The sequence below is a fragment of the Prionailurus viverrinus genome, chromosome A1 (genome assembly GCF_022837055.1).
Source record: "Prionailurus viverrinus isolate Anna chromosome A1, UM_Priviv_1.0, whole genome shotgun sequence".
In the NCBI taxonomy this organism is placed as follows: Eukaryota; Metazoa; Chordata; class Mammalia; order Carnivora; family Felidae; genus Prionailurus; species Prionailurus viverrinus.
The window spans coordinates 20,558,631-20,581,589 of NC_062561.1; the positions used below are offsets into that span (position 1 = coordinate 20,558,631).

Genomic DNA, 22,959 nt, shown 5'->3' on the forward strand with positions numbered 1-22,959 from the left:
CCAGCATCCGGATGCTGAAGGTGAAACACACTTCCCCTAGGCCTGAATCCCGTCTGCCTCAGCCCCCTGCCTCGCTGTGTGAGCAAAAGGAACCTCTGAGACAGGGACTGAAAGCAGTAAGTGCGTGTCACGCCTGGTATTATCTGGCTTGTAAGACTCAAATATCCATCACCAAATGGTGGGAACTTCTTTCATTCAGGGGTGAGGATCATGGGAAATGAGGATGCAGGTCAAAGGAAAACATGGAGCTAAACCCAGAGATACATGAGTTAGGGAGGATGAAGAGTATTTGGGTATCTCTATACAGTTTCTGTATTTTAGCTGGATAAACAACATGGCCCTTTAGATTCACACTTACCTCCTTCTGTAAATATTTTTTAAAAGGAGCATTAAAACTTTCTGCTGTAAGGTACTGGAGGCGTACTCTACCTTTTTTTCCAGCCACTTTATCGTCTTCTCTTTGCTGTACTTGTAATATTTCTTTTTGTCTATTTCTGGATTAAAGAGAAAAACAAAACAAAACAGAAGCGTGGATTAAGCAAAAAAAAAAAAATAGACTCATAAGGTTATAGCGTATACAAGATATGTATGTAACATCCACAATAATTTAAAAATGTTTTGTAACAGTTTATATTCTTAAAAAAGTCAATCTCTAAGCCTGAGAACATACTTGAGAAGTTAAAAAATCATCGCAAGCCAGAACTTGGGTGACTCAGGTTTCATCCAACCGTTAAATGAATGGGAATTTAAGAAAATCATCAAATTATACTAATAGTTCTCATCCCAAAGAGAAATTTCTTTCTTGTCTTTTTATTGCACCTATAGGAGACGATAGATGTTAACTAAACGTATTGTGGGGATCATTTCATAATATATGTAAGTCAAGCCATTATGCTGTACATCTTAAACTTATAAGGTGATGTGTGTCATCTATTTCTCAGTAAAACTGGAAAAAAGGTTACCAACAAATCTGTAGAAAATCTGTGATTTTTAAAACTCAGCAAATGAACATGCCAAGCAACCTTCATTTGTCGACATAAGTTTAAGCTTACCTCAGTGTTTTCAATGAAAGGCTTCTTTTCTTCCTTTTAAAAAAAAAATTCTAATGTTTATTTATTTTTTTTATGTTCATTTATCTTTGAGAGACAGAGAGAGACAGAGACAGAGTGTTGGAGGGGGAGGAACAGAGAGAGGGGTAGACACAGAATCTGAAGCAGGCTCCAGGCTCTGAGCTGTCAGCACAGAGCCCGACGCGGGGCTCGAACTCACAAACCGTGAGATGACGATCTGAGCCAAAGTCAGATGCTTAACCAACTGAGCCACCCAGGCGCCCCGAAAGACTTCTTTTCTAAAATAAAAATGGAAATCCCAAGAAAGAAAACAAAAACTAAAAGGAGATGCATATGAAGTGTGTTGCAAACATTCAGGGAAAAAAAAAATCTCGTTCACTACTTAGTACTGTCCTGGTGGGATTAGTGAGGAGGAAGAAAAGATATGCCTATCTTTGAACACATCACCAGTCTAACCATAGCTATTCAGGGGAATTTAGATTTATGATAGGCTTGACTTGGCCCATAATGTGGGATAAAAGGTTCCCCTCTTGGAAGTTATACTGCCCCCCCCTTACAATCCACCCAGCCTTGCATACTGTGACCTGAGCTGTTAGTTCCTTGGTAACACTTCATTCATGGAGTTTCTTGCTTTCTGTGCAGTCAGCAGAGGCGGGGCTTGCACTCCCAGCCTCCTGCCCAGTGCAGGAGTTATCTTGGGGACCCTTCAATATCCTAAAGCCAGATGCAGACTTGCCCCATGTGATGTTGCTAGCCACGCAGAATGACAATTTCTCTTTCTTCCATAATCATCGTGGGAAGTGGAAATGCTTAGGGAGGGATTGTTTCCTGCAGTTTGTTAAATTGCTTGCATTCCTGGGACGGCTTAGATGGGAGAGGGGCTGGCCTCAGCACCTGTAGTCTTCCTCCCCATTGCAGCCTGCGGTTGTTCACGTTGTGGGCAACAGGAGGCGTGATGGAACACGGGCTGGGCCTTTGCATCCATCCCCTCGGCGTGTGTCACTGGCGTAATGAAAAGGAGACCGCTGCAAGTGGCACTGTCAGGAGTCCGAGAATTCCAAGGGGCAAAGTCTGTCATGCTGGAGCCAGGACCACCGGGGCCAACAGTCTGCTGTGGAACCAGGCGAGGCTGGACTCAACTTCCCTGGAGACAGTGTCCTACCCATGTGCAAGAGTAAGGGGCATTCTGAGAGCATACAGCAATCACTTAATAAATGTATGCTGCTGCATGGGTTAAAACTTCTACAGAAGCTCTGGTCACTGCCTGAGACAAATCTCCAGAGAAGCTCAGCGTGCAGGTCTCTCCTAAGAAATCCCACCTTGACTCGGCTGCTCACTTCTCTCTGGCCTCCACCTCCGCATTTCCTGCAAGAACATTCCACAATCTGCCACAGTTTCCTTCCTCTCTCCCACTCCCTGAGCCCCTTGTAGGCCCTTCCTTAATACTCTACCAGAAGAAGCAGAGACCACAGGCTCTGAGCCATACTGCCTGGGTTCCGACCCACCCAGTGCACAGTGTCACCTATTATGTGACATGATCCATACAAAGCCAATAGCACAGCACCTGGCATGTAACAAATACTTAATATTACTTTAAAAAAAGATTAAATGACAGCTTGTTAATGATAACAGCATCAGAAACAAATATACAGTCAAGCCTTTGTAAGTTCTTTATATACATTTCTCATTGAATGTTCAGAATGGATCTCAGGTCAAAACCATTGCTTGTCCCTACCTTCCTAGACTGGGTTAGAGTGTAGTTAACTAGATTGTCCAAAGTCACTGTCCAAAGCAGAGGCACCAGATTCCTACTCCAGATGACTTCAGAGCTGTGGATCTGATACTCATTTTATTGAGATCAATTAGGTCTTCTACCCTTCTCAGTACTTCTGACCTTGTTCTTTGTGGGAAAAACTCCTCCATGGTTCTAGGTTCTACAAAAATTTTCCTCTTGGTTCTTCTGTCTTTGATGACTTTTCCTCTGATTCTTTCCTGGCTCTGCTTCCGCCTGCTCCAAGGCTAACTATACCTTTCTCTGCAGGGGGGTCAGTGGGGGAGGAGTTCATTTTGTTTCAGACTAAACAAACCCAATCAGGAAGTCCAAAGGCTTGAGCTGAGGCTCTGTATCTAAAGACAGACAGTTCAGCTTCCTCCCAAACCATCCTCCTGGTCAACCAGGCTTGAATCTCAAAGCCATTACTCACTCCTGCCTTGCTTCCCACATTCTATCACTGGATTCCAGCATTACCTTGTGGGAGCTGTGGGGTAGGATAAACAAAACAAAACAAAACAAAGCAAAACAAAACACACTGTATCAGAAATGAGGAGGCTTAGCTTCTTGTGCTGGATCAGTAACTACTTTAGTTTTTTAAAAATCACCTTTATTTAGGAATAATGTGCATATGGTTGATACACCCATTTTAAGTGTACAAGTTGAGGAGTTTAGCCAAATGTATACATATGGTCACGTAACTGTCACCCCAAAATGTTCTCTTGAGCCGTTCTGTAGTCAATGCTTTTACACCTACCCAGACTTCAGGTAACCACTGATCTGCCGTCATTAGAGTTTAGTTTTTGCTTGATTCTAGAATTTCACGGAAATGGAATCATACAGTAAGTATATTTTTGTGATCATCTTCTTTTGCTCCACATAATTTCTGTGAGATTCACCCATTGTGTTGCAGCTAGGAATAGTTCCTTCCTTTGTATTATGGAGTAGTATCCTGTGTATGGATATCCTACATTTTGTTTACGCACTCACCAACCGAAGGGCATTCGATTTTTTCCAGTTTGGGGCTATTTTGGAAAAGTTGCTATAAAAACAAAAAAGCTGCTCTGAACACCCTTGCACAAGTCTTTTTACATGGAGATATGTTTTTGTAAGGCTTGGGTAAATCTCTAGGATTAGAATTACTGAGTCATAAGAAATTGTTAAGTAGTTATATTATTTTATGCTTCCATCAACCAGGTAGGTGAGTTCCAGTTGTTCCTCAATTTATAGTTTTTCTTTTTATTTCACACCACTCTGGTGAATGCTAATGACATTTCCTTGTGGTTTTAGTTTACATTTCCCTGGTGACTAATGATATTGAACATCTTTTCATGTGCCTATGGGCTATTTATAAATCTTCTTTTGCCAAGTGTCTGTTCAAACTTTTTGCTGCATTTTTACTAGGCTGTATATGTATATTAGTACTGTGTTAAGAGTTTATATATTTGAGATACATGTTTTTTATCAGATGTGCCATGTAAACATTTTCTTTCAACTATGACTTCTCTTTTCTTTTTTCTTAATGGTATCTTTCAGAAAACAGGAGATATTAATTTTGATGAAATGTAATTTATGGTTACATTTACAATTTGTATGGTTAGTGGGTTTGTGTCCTAAGAAATCCTCGCCTATCCCCAAGGTCACAAAGTTTCCTCTTAGAAGTTCAATAATTTTGATTTTTGCATTTAAGTTAGTGATCCATATTGAGTTAATTTTTCTGTATGACTGTGAGGTGAGGGTTAACATTGTTTTTTATATGAATATCCAGTTTTTCTAGATCATTTGTTGAAAAGACTGTCTTTTCTCCCATTATCTTGACACCACTGAAAAAAATTCAATTGACTATATAAGTGTGGGTCCACTTCTACATTCTCTATTCTGTTCCATTATCTATATATTTACTCTTAAACCAATACCACACTTTGGTTATTATAACTTTAGAGTAAGTCTTGACATCGGATTGTGTAGGTTCTACAACTTTGTTCTTCTTTTTTCAAAATTGTTCTGGATATTGCAGGTTTTTGCAAATTCATTTAAATTCTAGAATCAGCTCATCAATTTCTACTCCCCGTCAAAAAAAGCCTCATAGGCATTACATTAAAGGTATAGATCAATTTGGAGAGAAGGAACATCTTAACGATATTGAGTCTTCAAATTCATGAAGATGGTATATCTCTCTATTTAATTCTTTAATTTCTCAGCAATATTTTATAATATCTAGTGTACTGGTCTTACACATACTGTGTTATATTTATTTCTAAAACTGCATGATCTTTGATAATATTATGAATGGTATGTTTTTATTCCACTGTATTATTTCTTCTTAAAGTATGGCAGAACTCGCCAATGAAGCTAGTTGGGCCTGGAGGAGTTTTTCTAGGAAGGTTTTAATTATAAATTTGTTTCTAACTAAACATTCCCAGGACAAGATGGTCACTAAAAAACATCCAGCTCGGATATCCCAGAATGCTACAAAAGGATCAAGTGCTAAACTACTGCTTAATTTTGAAATTATCAAATTTTGATAAGCAAGGGAGTTCAAAATATCCACGAAGGCTCACAATTATGAATTACCCACACTTATGAAAAATACCATAACATGTTTGCTCATGTCTTAAATTTAATATTTGCAAGGGTTGGTGAGTTAGATAATATGTGCACATGCTGGAAAGGTTTCTTTCCCTAATGTGTCTGGTGCCGATAAAACTGGTCTCAAACATCTGGAAAGATTGGGTTTACAAAATAAAGATGGAATAAAAGTGAGTCCACAATTAAATAACATGTTCAGCAATTGGGTAATCGGCTCACAATCTTGAATTTCCCTGATGCACTGTTGAACAAACTGCCTAGAGCACATTCTCACATCTACTTTCTCAATGTTTTCCATAACGGAGAAACTCATATGGTCTCTTTTTTTTCCTGCCTCTTGGGGATAGAAACTTGGCAACTGTACTTGGGGTATTTTAATCAGGTAAGTTTTCCTGGCTCTTCCTGTTAATCACATCGGACAGCCCAGCGCAGCTCTGGCTTGCAATATGAAACAGTGTTACACTCAAGATGAAGTTCATAAGCCTTTATTAGGCCTTTCCTCTGTCATCCCTCCACTGAATGTGAGCTTCTTTGGCAAAAAATATACTGGGCCCCAGAGCTAGCAAACAGAGACACATCATTTCCTTCACTAACAAAGCAGGCGATGTTAACTAAGGTCACCACCATCACCATTTGGGATGCAAACAACCATGGCTGGGTTTACTCGGTAGGGACACAGGGACGGCAGGGATGACGCGAGCAGGGGGAGGTTCTCATAAACCTAGCAGGCTTAACCAGGTCTTTAAATGCCATAGACTTTTGAGACAGCATCTGGAGTCTAATATCAAAACATCTGGCTGGGGAATGTGAGTGTTTCAGGTTTTGCTCTGTCTGCACAGTGCCTGGGGAAAGAAGGACATTAAAGATAATCAGCTCTCTTCTTTATCTTTGCTCCTTCTCATGGATATCACCTGACCACTCCCTAGCAGTCCTTTTTGTTACTTATTTTGAAAATCCTAGCAGTAAAACACAGAACAGAACCAAACACTAACTTATAAATGGACAGTAAGCCAAATTCAAACAAGCAACCAGTACCCAAGGCAATCACTAAAAAAGAGGGGAATGGGTACCTGAGAACGGAAGAAAGCTCATTGTTGGGATGAGAAACTTAGTCTCATAAGTCAATTATGTCAATATAAGTCTCATAAGTCTCTTAAGTCAATAACTTAAGTCTTTTCCTTAAGTTATTGAAGTTCTCTGTCTTCTTTCCTATCTCTTTTTGCCTTTTAAGACGGGGTATACAAGATTTTTTGGATGTTTCTATTTTTACAGGAGACACCAACTGACAATTCTAATGGAGTGTTCTGGAAGTGTTTTGCAGTTGCAAGAAGGAAAGGAAAGAGTTGCTGTCAGACACGGGTTCAAATCCTGATTCTACCACTTCTACCTCTGTGACTCTAGTCCAGTAACTTCAACTCTTTGAGCCTCTGTTCCTCATTTGTAAAAATGCAGGTTGTAATAATAGTGAAAGGAAATTACTGTAAGGATACCATAACATATGTAAAGCAGTAGGCACAGAAATGATACATCATAATTTCTCATTATAGGGTAGATATTTTTATTGTTATCTGATTATCCTCATTCTACTTAAACCATTTGAATATAATTTAGCAATGGACCTTCAAAAACACATGTGTATCAGTGTATATAGTACTTAAACATCAGCAAAGAATTTAAAATTTCTAATTTAGCAGCCTTAACGGTATGAACACTTATTGAGCACTTACTATATATCCAGTACTCTCTTGGCACTCAGTTACTTGTAGGACATGGCACATCTCTTTAAGGTAGATTCCAGACACTATTAATTCCGGACACATCTCTTTAAGGTAGATACTGGACACTATTAATTGCAATATTTAAATAATGTTCACATTCTGGTCATTCCTAGTCATTCAGTAATCTCAATGCTATAAAGCTAAGAGCAAAAAGCTTTATTTTGTGATTTAGAACAACTTTGCAAAGTAGTAAATACAATGTATGAGGGATACTCTCAACCCTTCAAACTCTTCGTCTTACAAACCAAAGATGATGAAAAATTTGAATGATTTCTTCAAAACTATATAGTAAATACACTTCTAAGTTTTCTTGCAAGCCATCAGATCCTGAGATCAGATTACCAGACTGTTCTTAAAAAATTCTTTCCTCAAAAATATCTGAAGCAACTGTAACAAAACATTAACATTTGTTGATTATTGGGGTTGGGTACAAATAATATTTGCAGGGTTTTTTTCTTGAGTTTTTCCTGTATCTTTGATTTTTTTAATTAAAATAATTATTTTACCTGCCCATGTACTTTCATTTTCAAAGCAGATATAGTATCAGCCTATACATAAACCAGGTTTCTAAACATTCCAGGCCTCAAATTTTTCTTTCTGTCTCAGTGATGTTAAGGCAAAACATAAAGTAATTCAGATTACATTTCATACACTAAAAGATGTATGAAATTCTCTAAAAGCCTTGACAGTTTCTTCATAATCAAATTCTTCCCCTAAAGAACTGCATTCTGTAAATCTTAAAATAATGGAAGGCTTAAAAGCAACATCAAAAATTTTAAGAACAAATACAAAAAAAGGAAATAGTAGGATCTCTTATTTTTCACCCTCAAAAAGGCCTCTTCATCAAAATACACATAAGCAATCTCACATTACTTATTTCACCCCTAATCCAGAACACAAATATGTGAAATATTTTCTTTACATCAGTTCTGAATACAAGGACAGCATACTGAGTCAGACATCTTTTTCCAGGAAGATCCAAAGGGAAAGGCATCGTATTTTGAAGTTTATTTAGAGCTGGTCAAACAAGAGAAGTGTAGGGCACGTACTTTCTATTGCAGTAGAACTTCCAATGATCAGGCGATGTCGAGGACAGAAAGAGATGACGACGGGAGTTCAGATAATGACTCAGTAAACGGTCACAAGTTCAGCACACAAGAAGGAAGGAATGAGAGAGACAGAAGATCTTGCTTTGAAATGCAGGCTATAAGCTAACAAATGCCAGTGTGTTAACGTTGCTTCTGAATTTGGGTTTCTGGGTTTGGGTTTAAGGTAATTGTTCTTTATTCAGCTAATGTAAGAATCTGGGATAATGAATTAATTGCATTTTCAATTTCCGGTAACTTGGCAAAATTAAAATGACTTGTAATTATTCGCCACTACTTAAGCTTTCAGAAATGGCTATTTGTCATCCACAAAACGATGGACATCTTCTCCGAGCTCAGCATCAGGGAATGTCTTTAACGGGCCTGTTTTAATAAAACCTTGGTGCCACACACCATATCCAAAATGGGAGCCCTGAGCCTGGCCAAATGTGAATTTAGCAGAACCTAAAATGTGAAATGCAGTCAGTAAGGTTCTCCCCTCTCCCGCAGTAAGCTTACACTTCTTGGAACCACTGCTACTTTGGTCTCAGATCTGTCATAGTTGCCAAACCGACCGTGACCCCGAACAACCACAGCTCATCAGCCTGTTGTTTTGGTTCCCACGCTATATTTCCATGTTAACCCTGAAACTACTTGGATGACTTTTTTTTTTTTTCAACGTTTATTTATTTTTGGGACAGAGAGAGACAGAGCATGAGCGGGGGAGGGGCAGAGAGAGAGGGAGACACAGAATCGGAAACAGGCTCCAGGCTCTGAGCCATCAGCCCAGAGCCCGACGCGGGGCTCGAACTCCCGGACCGCGAGATCGTGACCTGGCTGAAGTCGGACGCTTAACCGACTGCGCCACCCAGGCGCCCCATGGATGACTTTTTTGAGACACTGACACTAAGGTTGTAGTGTTTCTAACTTATCAACTTATCGACTCACTTCCTCCTCTCAGAATTCAAATGAAGAGTATCTGCTACTCATCTCTTCTTTACCCGCAGCCTGCTCCTCTCACCTGTGTCTCCAGGACGCCAACCTCACTGCGGGTCAGGGCACAACTCTGCAGTCATCCTTGACTCCTCCTTCTCCTTGACTACCGCCCAACACTAGATGAGGCCGGTTTTCCCTTTCGGCGCTACTTTCTGCAGGTGCTAAGCTCAGGCCACCACCATTCCTGCTGAGACCGCTGCGGCAGCCTCCATGGACCTGGACTTGGCTTCTCTGGCACGTTTTCCACGTTATAGCTCTGCCCTGCTCCAACTCTGCTGACACTCCACTACCACGAGGTAGAGTCAGACACATACAAGACCCTTCACCATGTGAGTCCTTGCCCTACATCCTACCCCATTCCTTCCTTACCAACCTAAGTGCATCCCAGGCATCCTATACTCTGGCTACCCTGAACCCCTTGGAGCTTCCTAAACATGACACTTTCCCATATATTGATGCCCCTGTCATGCTGCTACTCTTTGAGCTCCACTTAGAGCTCTAAGGGCACTTCAGGGATCCATTTAGAGGTCATTTCCCCCAGGAGAGCAACACAATACCCAACTTTCTGCACTCCCTACCTGCCCGGGTATGAATCTGTCCTGTGCATCCCCAGAAAACCGAGAGTTCACTTCTGTGACTCCTTGCTGTCATTGCCCTACTTGCATTTGTCCCCAGCAGACTCAAAGCTTAGTGAGGGAAAGGATGATGTCTTATTTATAACTAGCTTAGTTGGGGCGCCTGGGTGGCTCAGTCGGTTGGGTGACCGACTTCGGCTCAGGTCACGATCTCACGTTCCGTGAGTTCGAGCCCCGTGTCGGGCTGTGGGCTGACGGCTCAGAGCCTGGAGCCTGCTTCCGATTCTGTGTCTCCCTCTCTCTCTGCCCCTCCCCCGTTCATGCTCTGTCTCTCTCTGTCCCAAAAATAAATAAACGTTAAAAAAAAAAAAATTATAACTAGCTTAGAGTCTAACCCTAGTGCTCAACATATGCTTCTTAGTTGGCCCTCAATAAACACTTCTTGATTCGGTGAAGGTATAGATTTTATGTAATTTTACAAGTGAGAAATCCAAGGCAGAAAGTAGGCAAGAAACTTAACTAAAGTCACAGACTAGTTAAAAGAAGGACTGAGACCAAAGCCCAAGCTTCACGATTCCTGGCCCTGTAGGAGACAGGCCACTGTATTCCACTGGTTGGAATTTCACAGGCTGAACAATCCAGTAGAATAGAGGACCAGTACTGACAAGGGGAAGCAAGTCTGAATGTCGGCCTCTCCTATGACCAAACTAGAACAAGTATTACATTCAGTGGGACGGACGCCCAGCCTTTCCAGCAGCCAAAGCCTCATTTCAAAGGTCACGTACTATACCTTTCTCTTCTGTCACATGTTGAAGTAACTTCTCAAGTTCAGGAAGTTTCAGCAACAAGATGCAATTTGGGAACATGTCATCCACCACGACTTGATCTAGGGGCTGGAACTTGCCCTGAAAAAAGACTTTATTCGGTCAGAATGTAGGCACTCCAGTCGGCAAACTCACACATAAAAAAGAGGAAAAGATACATCATCTTGTAACTGAACCTTTAAACTAAGTTCAAAGCCACTGGTTCCACCTAAGGAACCCCTACACTGGGACTGGTGCCAGCACGGACTCTCGGCTCCCTTCAGCAAGCTCTTGAAAGCACTGGGGTTCCAAGCAGCATACTACCCACATCAAAGGCATAGCCACTGGATAAAACAGGGGAACAAAATTCTGAAAAAAATGCGAGAAGCCACGGCAGCTTGCGAAGATGGCAGATATTACCCGGGGCCGTTCCGACCCATTTAACATGAAGAAGAACCAGCTGAGTGAACAGAGCAGGAGTCCTGACCACCACTCGGGAATAAGCCCAGATCATGCCCGGAGCAAACTGCTCTGCTCCCTATCCTTACTCCAGGTTGAAGAAAGAAATCCCACAGCAAGAAGAAAATTATCAAAATGAATCCACTCCTGCCAGAGCTGTCTGAAGTACTTCCGAATGCAGACCGTAATAAAAGAAAAGATGGCCGGATGCATGAGTACAGTGAAGGTGCATGTATATTAAATCAGGCTCATCTATATACGTGTATAAGGCCTGGTAGCCAATGGGCCAGAAGGCAGAACATAGGAATTCAGAACATTCTTCTTCTCAGTCAGGTTTATTTTTACTTAACTGTACAGGGGCATGGAGGGGTGAAGTCTGTCTAAATGATTAGTTCCCTGACTTAACGATACCAGACTTTATAAAAAATGGATTCTTTTGCCCATGTCCCACTTTTATCTCGCTATGCTTTTCTGTTTTAGTGACAACTCCATTTGAAGACAGAAAAACTGATCATCTTTCTTTCTGAAAATGCAGCTTTCTTTGGTTTTGAGATGAAATCTCATTCATTCAGCAGCACATGTGAAAGCTCGTCATACTTTCTCTTAGGTCAACAAGTGGCAAGAAGTGCCTCAATTTAAATGCTATCTTTTTCCTTCAGATAGTAAGAATAACCCAGGGATTTTCCAAGTCTTACTTTCACTTACTTACTTAATTTGACTTTCATTCTGTGCCTTCTGAACCAGCCACAGCACACTCAGGACTTCCAAACGGCCAGGGTTAGGGTTAATTCTGCACCCCCCGCCCGTGGTCTTAAGGGGACATACGGAAACATCACCACTACATAGGAGGGAGACACTTTAAATGTGCATCATTATAGGTACTAAGGCTGGTTAGTGGCTTTCTCTTAGACTTCTACCTTAATCTATATCCCATGATCAACCAATACCTTAAATATTTAGCAATTAAAAAAATATTTTAATTATATACAATGGACTACCACACAGTTATGATATAATAATTTCATAATTAACTAACGTTTTATTCTCATTTTCTTTACCATACATGCCCCAAAGGGAAATGTAATGGCAACTTGCTTTGAATATAAAGTTAACAACAGTTGGGAATTTTCCTGATGTTAAATCTCAGGATTAAAAAAGACTAGGTCTGGGGTGCCTGGGTGGCTCAGTCGGTTAAGCGTCTGACTCTTGATTTTGGCTCAAGTCTTGATCTCATAGTCCATGTGCTGACAGCACAGAGCCTAGTTAGAATTATCTTTCTGCCCCCACTCCCCAAAAGAAAGAAATAAACTTAAAAAAAAAAGACTAGGTCAACATTTTAATTTTATTTCTTTTAAGTTTATTTATTTATTTTGAAAGAGAGAGAGAGAGTACAAGCAGGGAAGGTGCAGAGAGAGGGAGACAGAGAATCCCAAACAGGCTCTGTACTGTCAGCACGGAGCCCCATGCAGGGCTTGAACTCATGAACTGCAATATCACGACCTGAGCTGAAATCAAGAGTTGGACGCTCAACCAACTGGGCCACCCAGGCGCCATGGTCAACATTTTAAAAGTGCATACCGATATTTTTTAACTAAACAGGAAAAGACCATGTCTAAAATGCAGGGAAGGAAATACCTAAATGTCTCATGAGTTATTTTATAGGGCATTTCAAGTATTTCAGAAGAGGAAGTAAGACGGCTTACAATGAAAGCCAAGCACCACTTTGAACAGGATTTCTGCTTCATTCTGTGCCATTCTGAACCAGCCACAGCACACTCAGGACTCACAGATGGCCAAGGTGAGAGTTAATTCACCCCAGTCATGGTCTTAGGGAAACATCACTACAACATGGTGGGGAGGCACTTTAAATGGGCATCATTACAGGTACTGGTTCACGGCCTTCTCTCTGTTAATGTATCTTAGAAAGCAAATGGGAGCCAATGGAAGTTTTCAGCTTCCTCCCTGAATACTACTAGGGCCTTCGTGGTGGTGACCAGAACCATTTCTGTTTGTTAGAGATATAAGACTTACTTGCCTCACTGCTTACATGCCTTAAATAGACTGGCTCCATGATAATGAGCACCGTGAATAAAGTAAGGAATACAACTTCACTAATCCACACTAAAGGACAGAGGATGTAGGAAAGGAGGAGAACAAAAGAAGTTAAGCTGCATCAGGAGAAAGCAGGACTTGAGAAGTTTGAAATCAGTTTTATTACTTCCAGTTTTTACGGCAAATTAAACTGACACACCTACAATATGGAAGTTTTGGAAATTTGGTCTAAGGACTAAATAAGATGAGCTATAAACATTTAAACTGTAAGTAAACACCAGGGTACGAAAATCCAGATTCTTCTGAGCAGTTTGAATAACAACTTACTCCTTAAAGTTGTTAATTCACAGATTTTCAAACTATGGTTGATAGATCCCTGGGAGTCTCCAGCATCCTTTCAGGGGGTCCGCAAACTCAAAACAATTTTCACAATAATGCTAAGATGCTATCTGCGTTTTCACTGTGTTGACACTTGCACTGAAGATTCAAGTGCAAAGGTGGGTTAAACTGCAGGCTCCTTAGCACCAGTTACGGCCATGCCAACAAACTGTCCCAGGAGTCCCTGTACTCCTCATGGGCATGCAGGGCAGTTAAAAAAATTTTTTTTAAAAAGCCAGTTTCACTTGAAGGATATCCTTGATCAAGGAGCAAAAGCAACTACTTTTAGTTAAACCTTGAGCCTGAGTACAAATCTTTTAAATACTCTGTGTGTTAGGGGCGCCTGGGTGGCTCAGCTGGTTGAGTGTCCTACTCTTGATCTGGGCTCAGGTCATGATCTCGTTCTCGAGTTCAAGCCCCATGGCGGGCTTTGCACTGACAGTGCAGAGCCTGCTGGGGATTCCCTCTCCCTCTCCCTCTCCCTCTCTCTCTCTCTGCCCCCACTCAGAATAAATAAATAAACATAAATACTCTGTGTGTTAAGACAGATGCTAAAGTCCTTCTGCCACTACCCAGGCACAGTGATCACCTCAAGGAAAAGTGCTTGCGTCACTGAGTCACGAGCAAAAATAATCATTTTTTGTAGGATACCATTTTTAACTGGAAAAAAAAGGAAACGTTACAGACAATGGCTATTTAGACTTAGGTATTTGATAGAACATAAAAGAAGTGAACCTGTCACTTCAAGGAAAAGACTGACAGTGCTTATAACCAATGATACAACTTTAACTTCTAAGCAAAAATTAGAACTGTAGAAAAGTTATATCTGCCACTATGACAGCTTCCTAAATAAATAATAATAATAGTTTTCTGATGAGACCAGTGGTAATATTAACAAATGTGAGAGAGAGAGGGAGAATCTATGTGTGTGTAATGAGATGTGTCAACATTTGTAAGATCTGCATAATTCAGTGAAACAATATTTTCTAAGTGATCAATGCATGACATTACAAAGTCATACATGGGAAAAAAAATCCATTTTCAGTGCAAGACAGGCCAATCGATTTTCATGTGAACAGAGCATGAGAAGTTCATTAACAGGGTTTCAGATTGCACATTGCAACTAACTTCTCAGAAACCTCTACTTCTTGTTGATTTTTGGAGTAGTATCAAAGGGTAGTTAATGATAAATTTTCACTGTCAGTCTGAGTCAAAAAAGTAAGGTACATAGCATGGAGGGCTAGGCGATTCTCAGAAGACCCAGGAAAACTAGTCTGAGATTAGTGCTGCTTCTCAGATCTGAGTCAGTGATCGAGTCCATACCGGCACATGTGATACAGGTGTTCTATACCAACCTGAATTAAATTGAATCAAATGTGAATTGTGGGGAATCTACATTTGGATCATTAAAAGGAGAGAGAGAAGATCAAGCTAAAACAGTGTATTCTGTTCCCTCACTGTTAATATCCCAAACTGGGAACTCACCTCTTTATCAGCCTTTCTGAGGTAGTGGAGAAGCAGAAATAGAGGGTCTATAGGTGTTGCAAAGTGGAGAAGACCTCCTATAGATTAAAAAGAGAACAAAGGGAATTAAATGTCTTGGAAAGACAACTTAGTCATTTCATCTTAATCCCAGTGTGGAAACCATTTACTGAAAAATATACCTGGGTGGCTCAGTCAGTTAACCTACCGACTTTGGCTCAGGTCATGATTTCATGGCTCACGAGTTCAAGCCCCACGTTGGGCTCTCTGCTGCCAGCACAGAACCTGCTTCAGATCCTCTGGCCCCTTCTCTCTCTGCCCCTCCCCTGCTCGTGCCCTCTCTCAAAACTAAATAAACATCTAAAAAAAAAAGAAGAGGGGCATCTGGGTGGCTCAGCTGGTTGAGCGTCTGACTCTAGATTTTGGCTCAGGTCATGATCTCATGTTCGTGAGCTCAAGCCCCACATTGGACTCTGTGCTGACAGCATGAAGCCTGGTTGGGATTCTCTCTCTCTCTCTGCCTCTCCCTTGCTTGTGCTCTCTCTCCCCAAACAAATCAAGTTAAAAAAATATTCCATTGTATATAAATATTTCTCCTCAGGCAAGGGGAACAAAAGCAAAAATAAACTATTGGGGGGTTCCTGGGTGGCTCAGTTGGTTAATCGTCCGACTTCAGCTCAGGTCATGATCTCAGAGTCCGTGAGTTCAAGACCCATGTCATCATCTGTGCTGACAGCTCAGAGCCTGGAGCCTGCTTCGGATTCTGTGCCTCCCTCTCTCTCTGCCCCTCCCCTGCTCATGCTCTGTCTCTCTCTGTCTCAAAAATAAATAAAAACATTAAAAAAAAAAACTACTGGGACTACACCAAAATAAAAAGATTTGTACAGTGAAGGAAACCATCGACCAAAAGGAAATCTCTGAATGGAAAAATATATTTGCAAATGATATATCCAATTGAGGGTTAATATCCAAAATACATAAAGAACTTACACAACTCAACACCAGAAAAACAATTTGATTTAAAAATGGGCAAAGACCTGAACAGACATTTTTCCAGAGAAGACATCCAGATGGTCAACAGACACAGGAAAAGATGCTCAACATCACTCATCATCAGGGAAATGCAAATCAAAACCACAATGAGATATCACCTTACACCTGTCAGAACGGCTAGAATCAAAAATACGAGAAATAACAAGTGTTGACAAGGATGCAGAGAAAAAGGAGCCATTGTGCACTACTGACAGGAATGCAAATTGGTGCAGCCATTGTGGAAAACATTATGGAGGTGCTTCAAAAAAGTAAAAATAGAAGTACCATATAACCCAGTAATTCCACTACTAGGTGTTTACTCAAAGAAAATGAAAACACTAATTTGAAAAGATACGTGCACTCTGATGTTTACTGCAGCATCATTTACAACAGCCAAGGTATGGAAACAACCTAAGTGTCCACTGAAGGATGAATGAATAAAGAAGATAGGGTGTGTGTGTGTGGAATATTTAGAAATCATTTTTAGCAGAGGTCGTCCCACCACCCCTAAAGGCAAGAATTGGGGGAAATATGGACAGAACGTGAACCAGCAAAACATTACGAAACCTGTAGAAGTCTATCTATAAAGCTGCAGTAAAATGTAATTTCCTACGCTTTTGAGGATGAGGTCATGGGCAAGCAATAGTATTCTCTCCATACATAGCTCCTTCTATGGTCTGTGGGTTCACAGCTCGGAACTTCCAATGATCGAAGGCTCAGAAGGTGGTTCCCCACCCCAGACCCTACCCTATCCACATCCTACCCTATCCTACTCCTGAAGAAAAGGCAAGAGGAAAGGAATCTAACAAGACTGAGCATAAGAAACAGGAAACTCTGCAGTAAGAGTCTAACTCTACCATCCAGGCTGAAGGGAAAAAAGGCGAATCAAACAAACTAGCCTACCTATTCCCCACTTTTCTTTCCTCTGTCACAGCCCCCTCCAAGCATCCAAGACTCCTTCTCCCATGGGAGTAAGCCAGAAGAGGAATTTCATCAAATGGAACAATAAACAATTCCTTTATCTCCAATCCTTATTTTGGTTTCAGAAACACGTGTACTTACTTTTATTCCCTAGCAGAACAACCTATCTATACAGCCAAGAAATTCTAACCCTAAATTATATATGTGAATCCATTTCATAGCAAGTAAAAGAAAAATTAAGAAAGTAATTTCATATTATATTAGTTGATTATTTTATTAAAAGTAGAAGAGAAACTTATGAAAACAAGCTGTAAGCTCATTTTATAGGAGGCATCCATGATAGTCAGAAATTAGGAACAGGTTTCTAATATCCTGGTGGCTATTCTTAAAAACAGCTCTTTCTTCAAGGCTAAGTTTAAAAGAAGACAATGATGAAAAAAGCAGACATCTTTGCTGTGAACCTAAAACCACTCAAATAAATAAGGTCTATTTAAAAAAAAAAGCAGGCACCAGCTCAGAGGGAGAGATGATCAATCACTGCCTCCCGATGTATCCCAATTTCATCTGGATATTACTGTGTCTATCGAGCTGAACCCAACTGCAAGTGTATTAAGTTAGAAGTTAGAACTCTCATATGTTGCCAAATGAATAAGCATAGCAGTGACAATAAAACGGAATATATACTTTCCACCTGCCAGACTATACACAGACTGCCATTGCATTTTGGCAACTGAAAGCCATTTCAGATATTCTCATGCACACAAGCATGTGAAATTTATCACCAGCAATAAACCCTTGTTCTGGAATGTCTGAGAAGAAGAAAGACAAAGTGGCTTTTCTACCTTGGCACTAAGTGGAGACATACACAGTCAACAGAAAGCAGAGGGCTTAGAAAGAAACAGAAAGCACTCTCTGGAAACAATGAGAAAATAGGCAGAGAGAATACAGAATGCCTCAACTATCCCTGACTCCCCCCAACTGCCAGAACCATCAGAACAACATGCGGTTTACTTTTTCCTTCTGAGTCAATACTACCCCCAAATTAGAACATTAAAAGAAACAGAACTTTCTTCGGTGTTGAGTATATGTGTGTGTTGGGGGTATGTTGGGGTGGGGGCAGCAGTGATTTATGTGACAAAGCATTAAAAAATCTGTTATATTCTATCTTATTTTAGAAGCAATATCGGTATCCATTTGCAAAGAAATAAGATGTTAAAACTTGAAAATCTTCAAAAGTGTCTAACAGAAGAGCAAAGAGTTCCCAGTCTGCGCAATGTGCAGTGAAAATGAAAGATTTGTACTTTCAGTGGTAGGAAGATCCTCTAATTTCTGACTAAGGACATGTCAGTGTTTTAGGAGACAAAGCAGAGGTATTCGTTTAAATTTTCCTACTATCTAAGACATGTAGGTATTGATTTAAACTTGCTCAAATTATCTTTCCTTTCCCCTTGATTAAGCCCTGCTCTGGTGCCAAGGAAGGCTAAGGCATGGACCAGACTCCAAACTGGGCAGACAGGCCTGTACCAACCCCCACACCCCCACCACACATGAAGGTTGGAAAAGTTAGAGTATGTGTTTAGTTAATGGAAACGTATACGCTAGTCACTTACCTGATTGAACTGACTGATTTATAAACCAAGAATGGTGTTTTTCCTTGAAAACTTTTATTTCAAACAGCTGCTGTAGACACATATTGAACAAGTAAATGGTTCCTTCCCCTGTTAAGACAAATCTGTTTTTTATTTGTAAGTTTTCACACACACACACAAAATCAAAAGACTGTCCAATAGTTCTGAGGAATGTTCCTAATATGAACATAAACATACATAGATATATTCTACACAAACTGACTCCAAGGAAAGCTTATAGCTATTATATACAGATGCTTGTTTTCCAGCTCTATAATCCTCACTGAACTTAAACCAATAAATACAAAAGTACAAGCCATTCATCTTAACTGCTACAAAGCCTCTCACTGAATCCTCCATTAGATCATGAGGGGAAGCCCATTATTAAACTACCCAAACCTAATGGTTCAGCCAGATGAACTGAGCTGGCATGTGGGTCCTTGTCAACAGTGCAGCGTGTGGCTCTGCACACAGAGGGCCCAAGAAAGGGACGGACCCTACACACCCCAGGGCCAGCTCGAAGTGAGAAAAGGCGAGGGCCCTTCAAGGCATGAAATCTTTTTATAACCACAGCACTGTCAAGGACCCTGAGTTTGAATCCGTGGATACCACATGCTTGGCGTGTGCCGTTGGGGAAGTTATGGAAACCTTTCCGTGCCTCTGTTTCCATTCCGGTAAAACGGAAGCAATACTGAAGCTACCTCACAGGTTTTTGTAAGGGGTAGAAAGACAGAATATATGTAAAGTTCCTAAAACAGTACTCGGAACATAGTAAACGCTCAGCAAATGTTAGCCTTTATTTTTCCACAGCCAACGTAGAAGATGCAAACATTTGTTCTTCTGTTGTTTACAGACAATTTAGACAAAATGGAAATTTTACAAGAAGCTTAGCTTTTTTTTTATACCTTTATTTTCGTTTGATTCTTTATGACCTTTACCACTACCTAAGACTTCTCTTGAAAAAAATTGCCCACCTCAGCTTAGTCTCACATCCAGTGAGGAGTGCCACATAACGTAGCTGACTGATTTCATTTTCAATTCAAACTCAATTTCATCTTGAGGAAAGAAAACTGGAGGAAGCCAGGAAATTCTGCCTCACTTGTGGCTTCTATTTGTATGTCTTTCCATCAACAATAATAACAAGGCACTACCCATTGGCTTTCCCTTGCTTTCACTATTCAATATTGTACCCGCCAGCACAACGCTCTAATTTGCTAAGTATTAGGTGTCTACTCAAAGCCTTATAAAATAACTTTATAACATAAACCTTGTAAAATAAATTAATGAAAAAACAATCCCACATAAAGACAAATATCAATATTACAGTATATTTACGGTATACTTTAACATTTTTGCCTAAAAATTAGGAAACAAAATGCACTGAATATAAAGTTAAACTAAAACGGCTTGCAATAAAATAGGTATCTCCGTATGCAATGCTTTTAATATAAAAAATTCGCCCCTTGACTGGGAACGAATATACTGCCTTTTGGTCAGAACAAAATAAGGAAAGTACCGCTAAAAATGAAACCACTCAAAATCTTGGCATGCCAAGTAAAAACTTTTTTTTTTTTCACTCTGGTTGTTTATTTTACTTTACAACTAAAATGAATATAAGTGGAGGCTAATGTTGGATAACTACTCTAAGAAGAGTTGGCTTAAGAAAGCTAAAGAAAATTAGTCCGTTTTCCGAGAGAAACCAAACATGCCACTTTTTTGTCCTGCATGCATTTCTGACGAGTGAATGGTCTACAGATTTAAATTACAACAACAAAAAATGTTTAGGTCAAGCTTGTTTTGATCATCCAGTAATGGCAGCTTACCTTTCAAAGCTATTAAGGAAGGACAAACATACACGGTAATAAGTATATACACTTTGGGGCAGCAGTGTTTAAAAAACATTAAAGTTACAGTTCTCGGAGGCGGTGAGGAAGAGAAAGGAGGAAAGCTTACCTGAACACGGGTTCACCAGTTTGACAAACATAAGCCCACTTTTCATCTTCTTTGAAGCATCTTTGAAATATTCTGAAAAGAAACAATCAGTCTGTAAGATTAAAGGGCATTTGCTTTGTTGCTCACCTTATTTAGTTTACTTGGTTTTTCTTCCTTCTGTTTATATGGTTTTTCTTTGTAAAATCTTTAACTTCATTAGAGTTGGACCTTCTGGGTCATACTTAGAGAGGCTTCTCTTCCTCAAGCTTACGTGAATCACCTGTATTTTCTCCAAACACCTTAACGTTGTATCTTCAATCTATCTGAAATATATCTGGGTGTAAGATATGGAGAGGAGATCCAGCTTTTTTTTTTTTTTTCCAGTGAATTGTCCAGTTGTCCCAACACTATCTTCTGAAGGACTCATTACTGAAACAATTCCTTTATGCTGAATGTTTAAAATACATTTATAAGTCTGTCTATGGAAATTCTATTTTGGTCCACTAATCTGTGTCTGCTTTAGCATTATTACTTCAATATTTCAATTATTATAGCTTTAAAATGCACTTTATTACCTGTTGAAGTAAGTTCTCGCGGTATGTTTCCTCTACAATATTTTCCTGTCCAAGTTTTAATTGTGTAGATCGAAACACAAAGATCACGACAATTTTATTTATAACATTTCTTCCAGACGTTTTAAATGCACGTTCATAGAAGTCATTTGGAGAATCTCTCTCCAAAAGGAACAAAGGGGCTCTACTAAACGAGCAGAGCAACAACCTACCAAACAGCAAATGGGAGAGCTTTGGGGTAAGGACTGGCACTTCGGTGTGTTTTCTTTTCTGTGGCCCACGTTCCCTTCACCCCATTTCAGATCTTCATAAACTTAAATACAGCAAGCATGGTTAGAAATCGGCTTACTCATACATGGTTAAAATACAACTTTCTTCTTAAAATAATAGTAACACTAAATATACAAAGGTTTAAAAACCCTAATTTTGAGATTTCTACTTGCAACTAAATGGAGTAACAGGAAGCTGATTTATCCTCCCACCTGAAGCAACCAAAACAGTAACAACAATGACAACAACAATAAAATAATACATGAAACAACTGTTTTCAAGACACTGGGCATTGAACCCTGCAGGACAGTGACCCCGGAGAGATGGGAGACAACCGAGGTGCGCCCTGTGAATGCCCCAGCTTATTGCTTTGAGAGAGATTCCGGTCCACAGAGCGGAATGGAAGCCCCCAGGTGAAGCCTGGCAGACTCCCTGAGTTTTAGAGGTGGAGCGGAGAGTTCTAGAGACACCACGGCTACAGTTCACAGGGCAGTTTACAGGAAAGGAGAGTGCTACAAAAAAAGAAAACGCCATAGATGTGCAAAGGTACTGCTTGAGTACTCAACGGAGTACTGATCAGTGCAGGCATATGATGACACTACCTGAGGGCCAGGAGAGGAGCTACCCGCATTGGATTAGAGTGTGAATAGGACCTCACACTCACTCAGGGCTCCAAATTCCAGATGGGCTGGAAAACCTCACAATTCAGAGTACTCAAAAGGGCCTTGCCTCAACAGTGGGGAGCAGATAGCCCTAGACTAAATGCTGCTGTGGTCCCAGCAAACTAATTTTAAAAGCAAGACCTAAAAGGATCAAACTGTTTCTAAGTACCTCCTCTGTGCTCCAGAATGAAGCTCAAGATTATTTATAGGAATACAAAAGTATTCATCAGCCACAAAGGTAAAATTCACAATGTCTGGCATCTAATCGAATGTTACTGCGCATTCAAAGAAGCGGGAAAATATGGCCTACAATGAGAAAAATAAAGAAATCAATATTGAGGGAAGGGTACTGATATTAGACACAGATGTTAGAATGAACAGGCAAGGGCATAAGAACAGTATTCCTCATGCACAAAAAATTAAATAGAGAGACGTAGTTTTTTTTTTTTTTTTAAAGACCCAAATTAAAATGAAAAATACACTATATGGGATTAACGGCGGGAGAAAAGATTAATGAACTGAAGACATAGCAATAGAAACTATGTAAAATGAAAACACAGAGAAAAAAGAATGAAAAATAAATAGAGTATCAGTGAACTGTGGGACAACTTCAAGCATCCTAATAATATACATGTCACTGGAGTTCTGAAAGGGGATGTGGGGAACAGAAAAAACATTTGAAGAAATTATGGCTAAGTATTTTCAAATCTGATGAAAACAATAAACCCACACATCCATGAGGTTCAATAAACCCACAGGACAGAAAGAGGAATAAACTATACATCATAATCAATAGCTCAAAGCCAGTAATAAAGAGACAAATCTTAAAAACAGACAGAAGAAAAGAGGACACATTTATGTACAGAGGAGCAAAACTAAAAATGGCAGCAAATTTCTTGTTGGA

General features: G+C 40.1%; 1 protein-coding gene across 6 annotated transcripts in view; it reads right to left on the reverse strand.

The window, feature by feature from the left end:
* Positions 1 to 22,959, reverse strand: part of RNASEH2B (ribonuclease H2 subunit B) — a 67,430-nt gene that overhangs the window by 22,089 nt on the left and 22,382 nt on the right. For 4 of the 6 annotated variants that reach the window (XM_047853374.1, XM_047853383.1, XM_047853364.1 and 1 more), the window contains exons 2-6: positions 20,573 to 20,644; positions 18,602 to 18,709; positions 15,042 to 15,118; positions 10,655 to 10,769; positions 430 to 494 (exon numbers count right to left, since the gene is read on the reverse strand). In XM_047853374.1, coding sequence (XP_047709330.1) covers positions 430 to 494; positions 10,655 to 10,769; positions 15,042 to 15,118; positions 18,602 to 18,709; positions 20,573 to 20,644 — 437 coding nt within the window. Of the gene's footprint in view, positions 1 to 429; positions 495 to 7,179; positions 7,274 to 8,257; positions 8,759 to 10,654; positions 10,770 to 15,041; positions 15,119 to 18,601; positions 18,710 to 20,572; positions 20,645 to 22,959 lie in introns of those variants that run through there. The other 2 variants (XR_007151030.1, XR_007151032.1) reach the window with 2 other exon arrangements.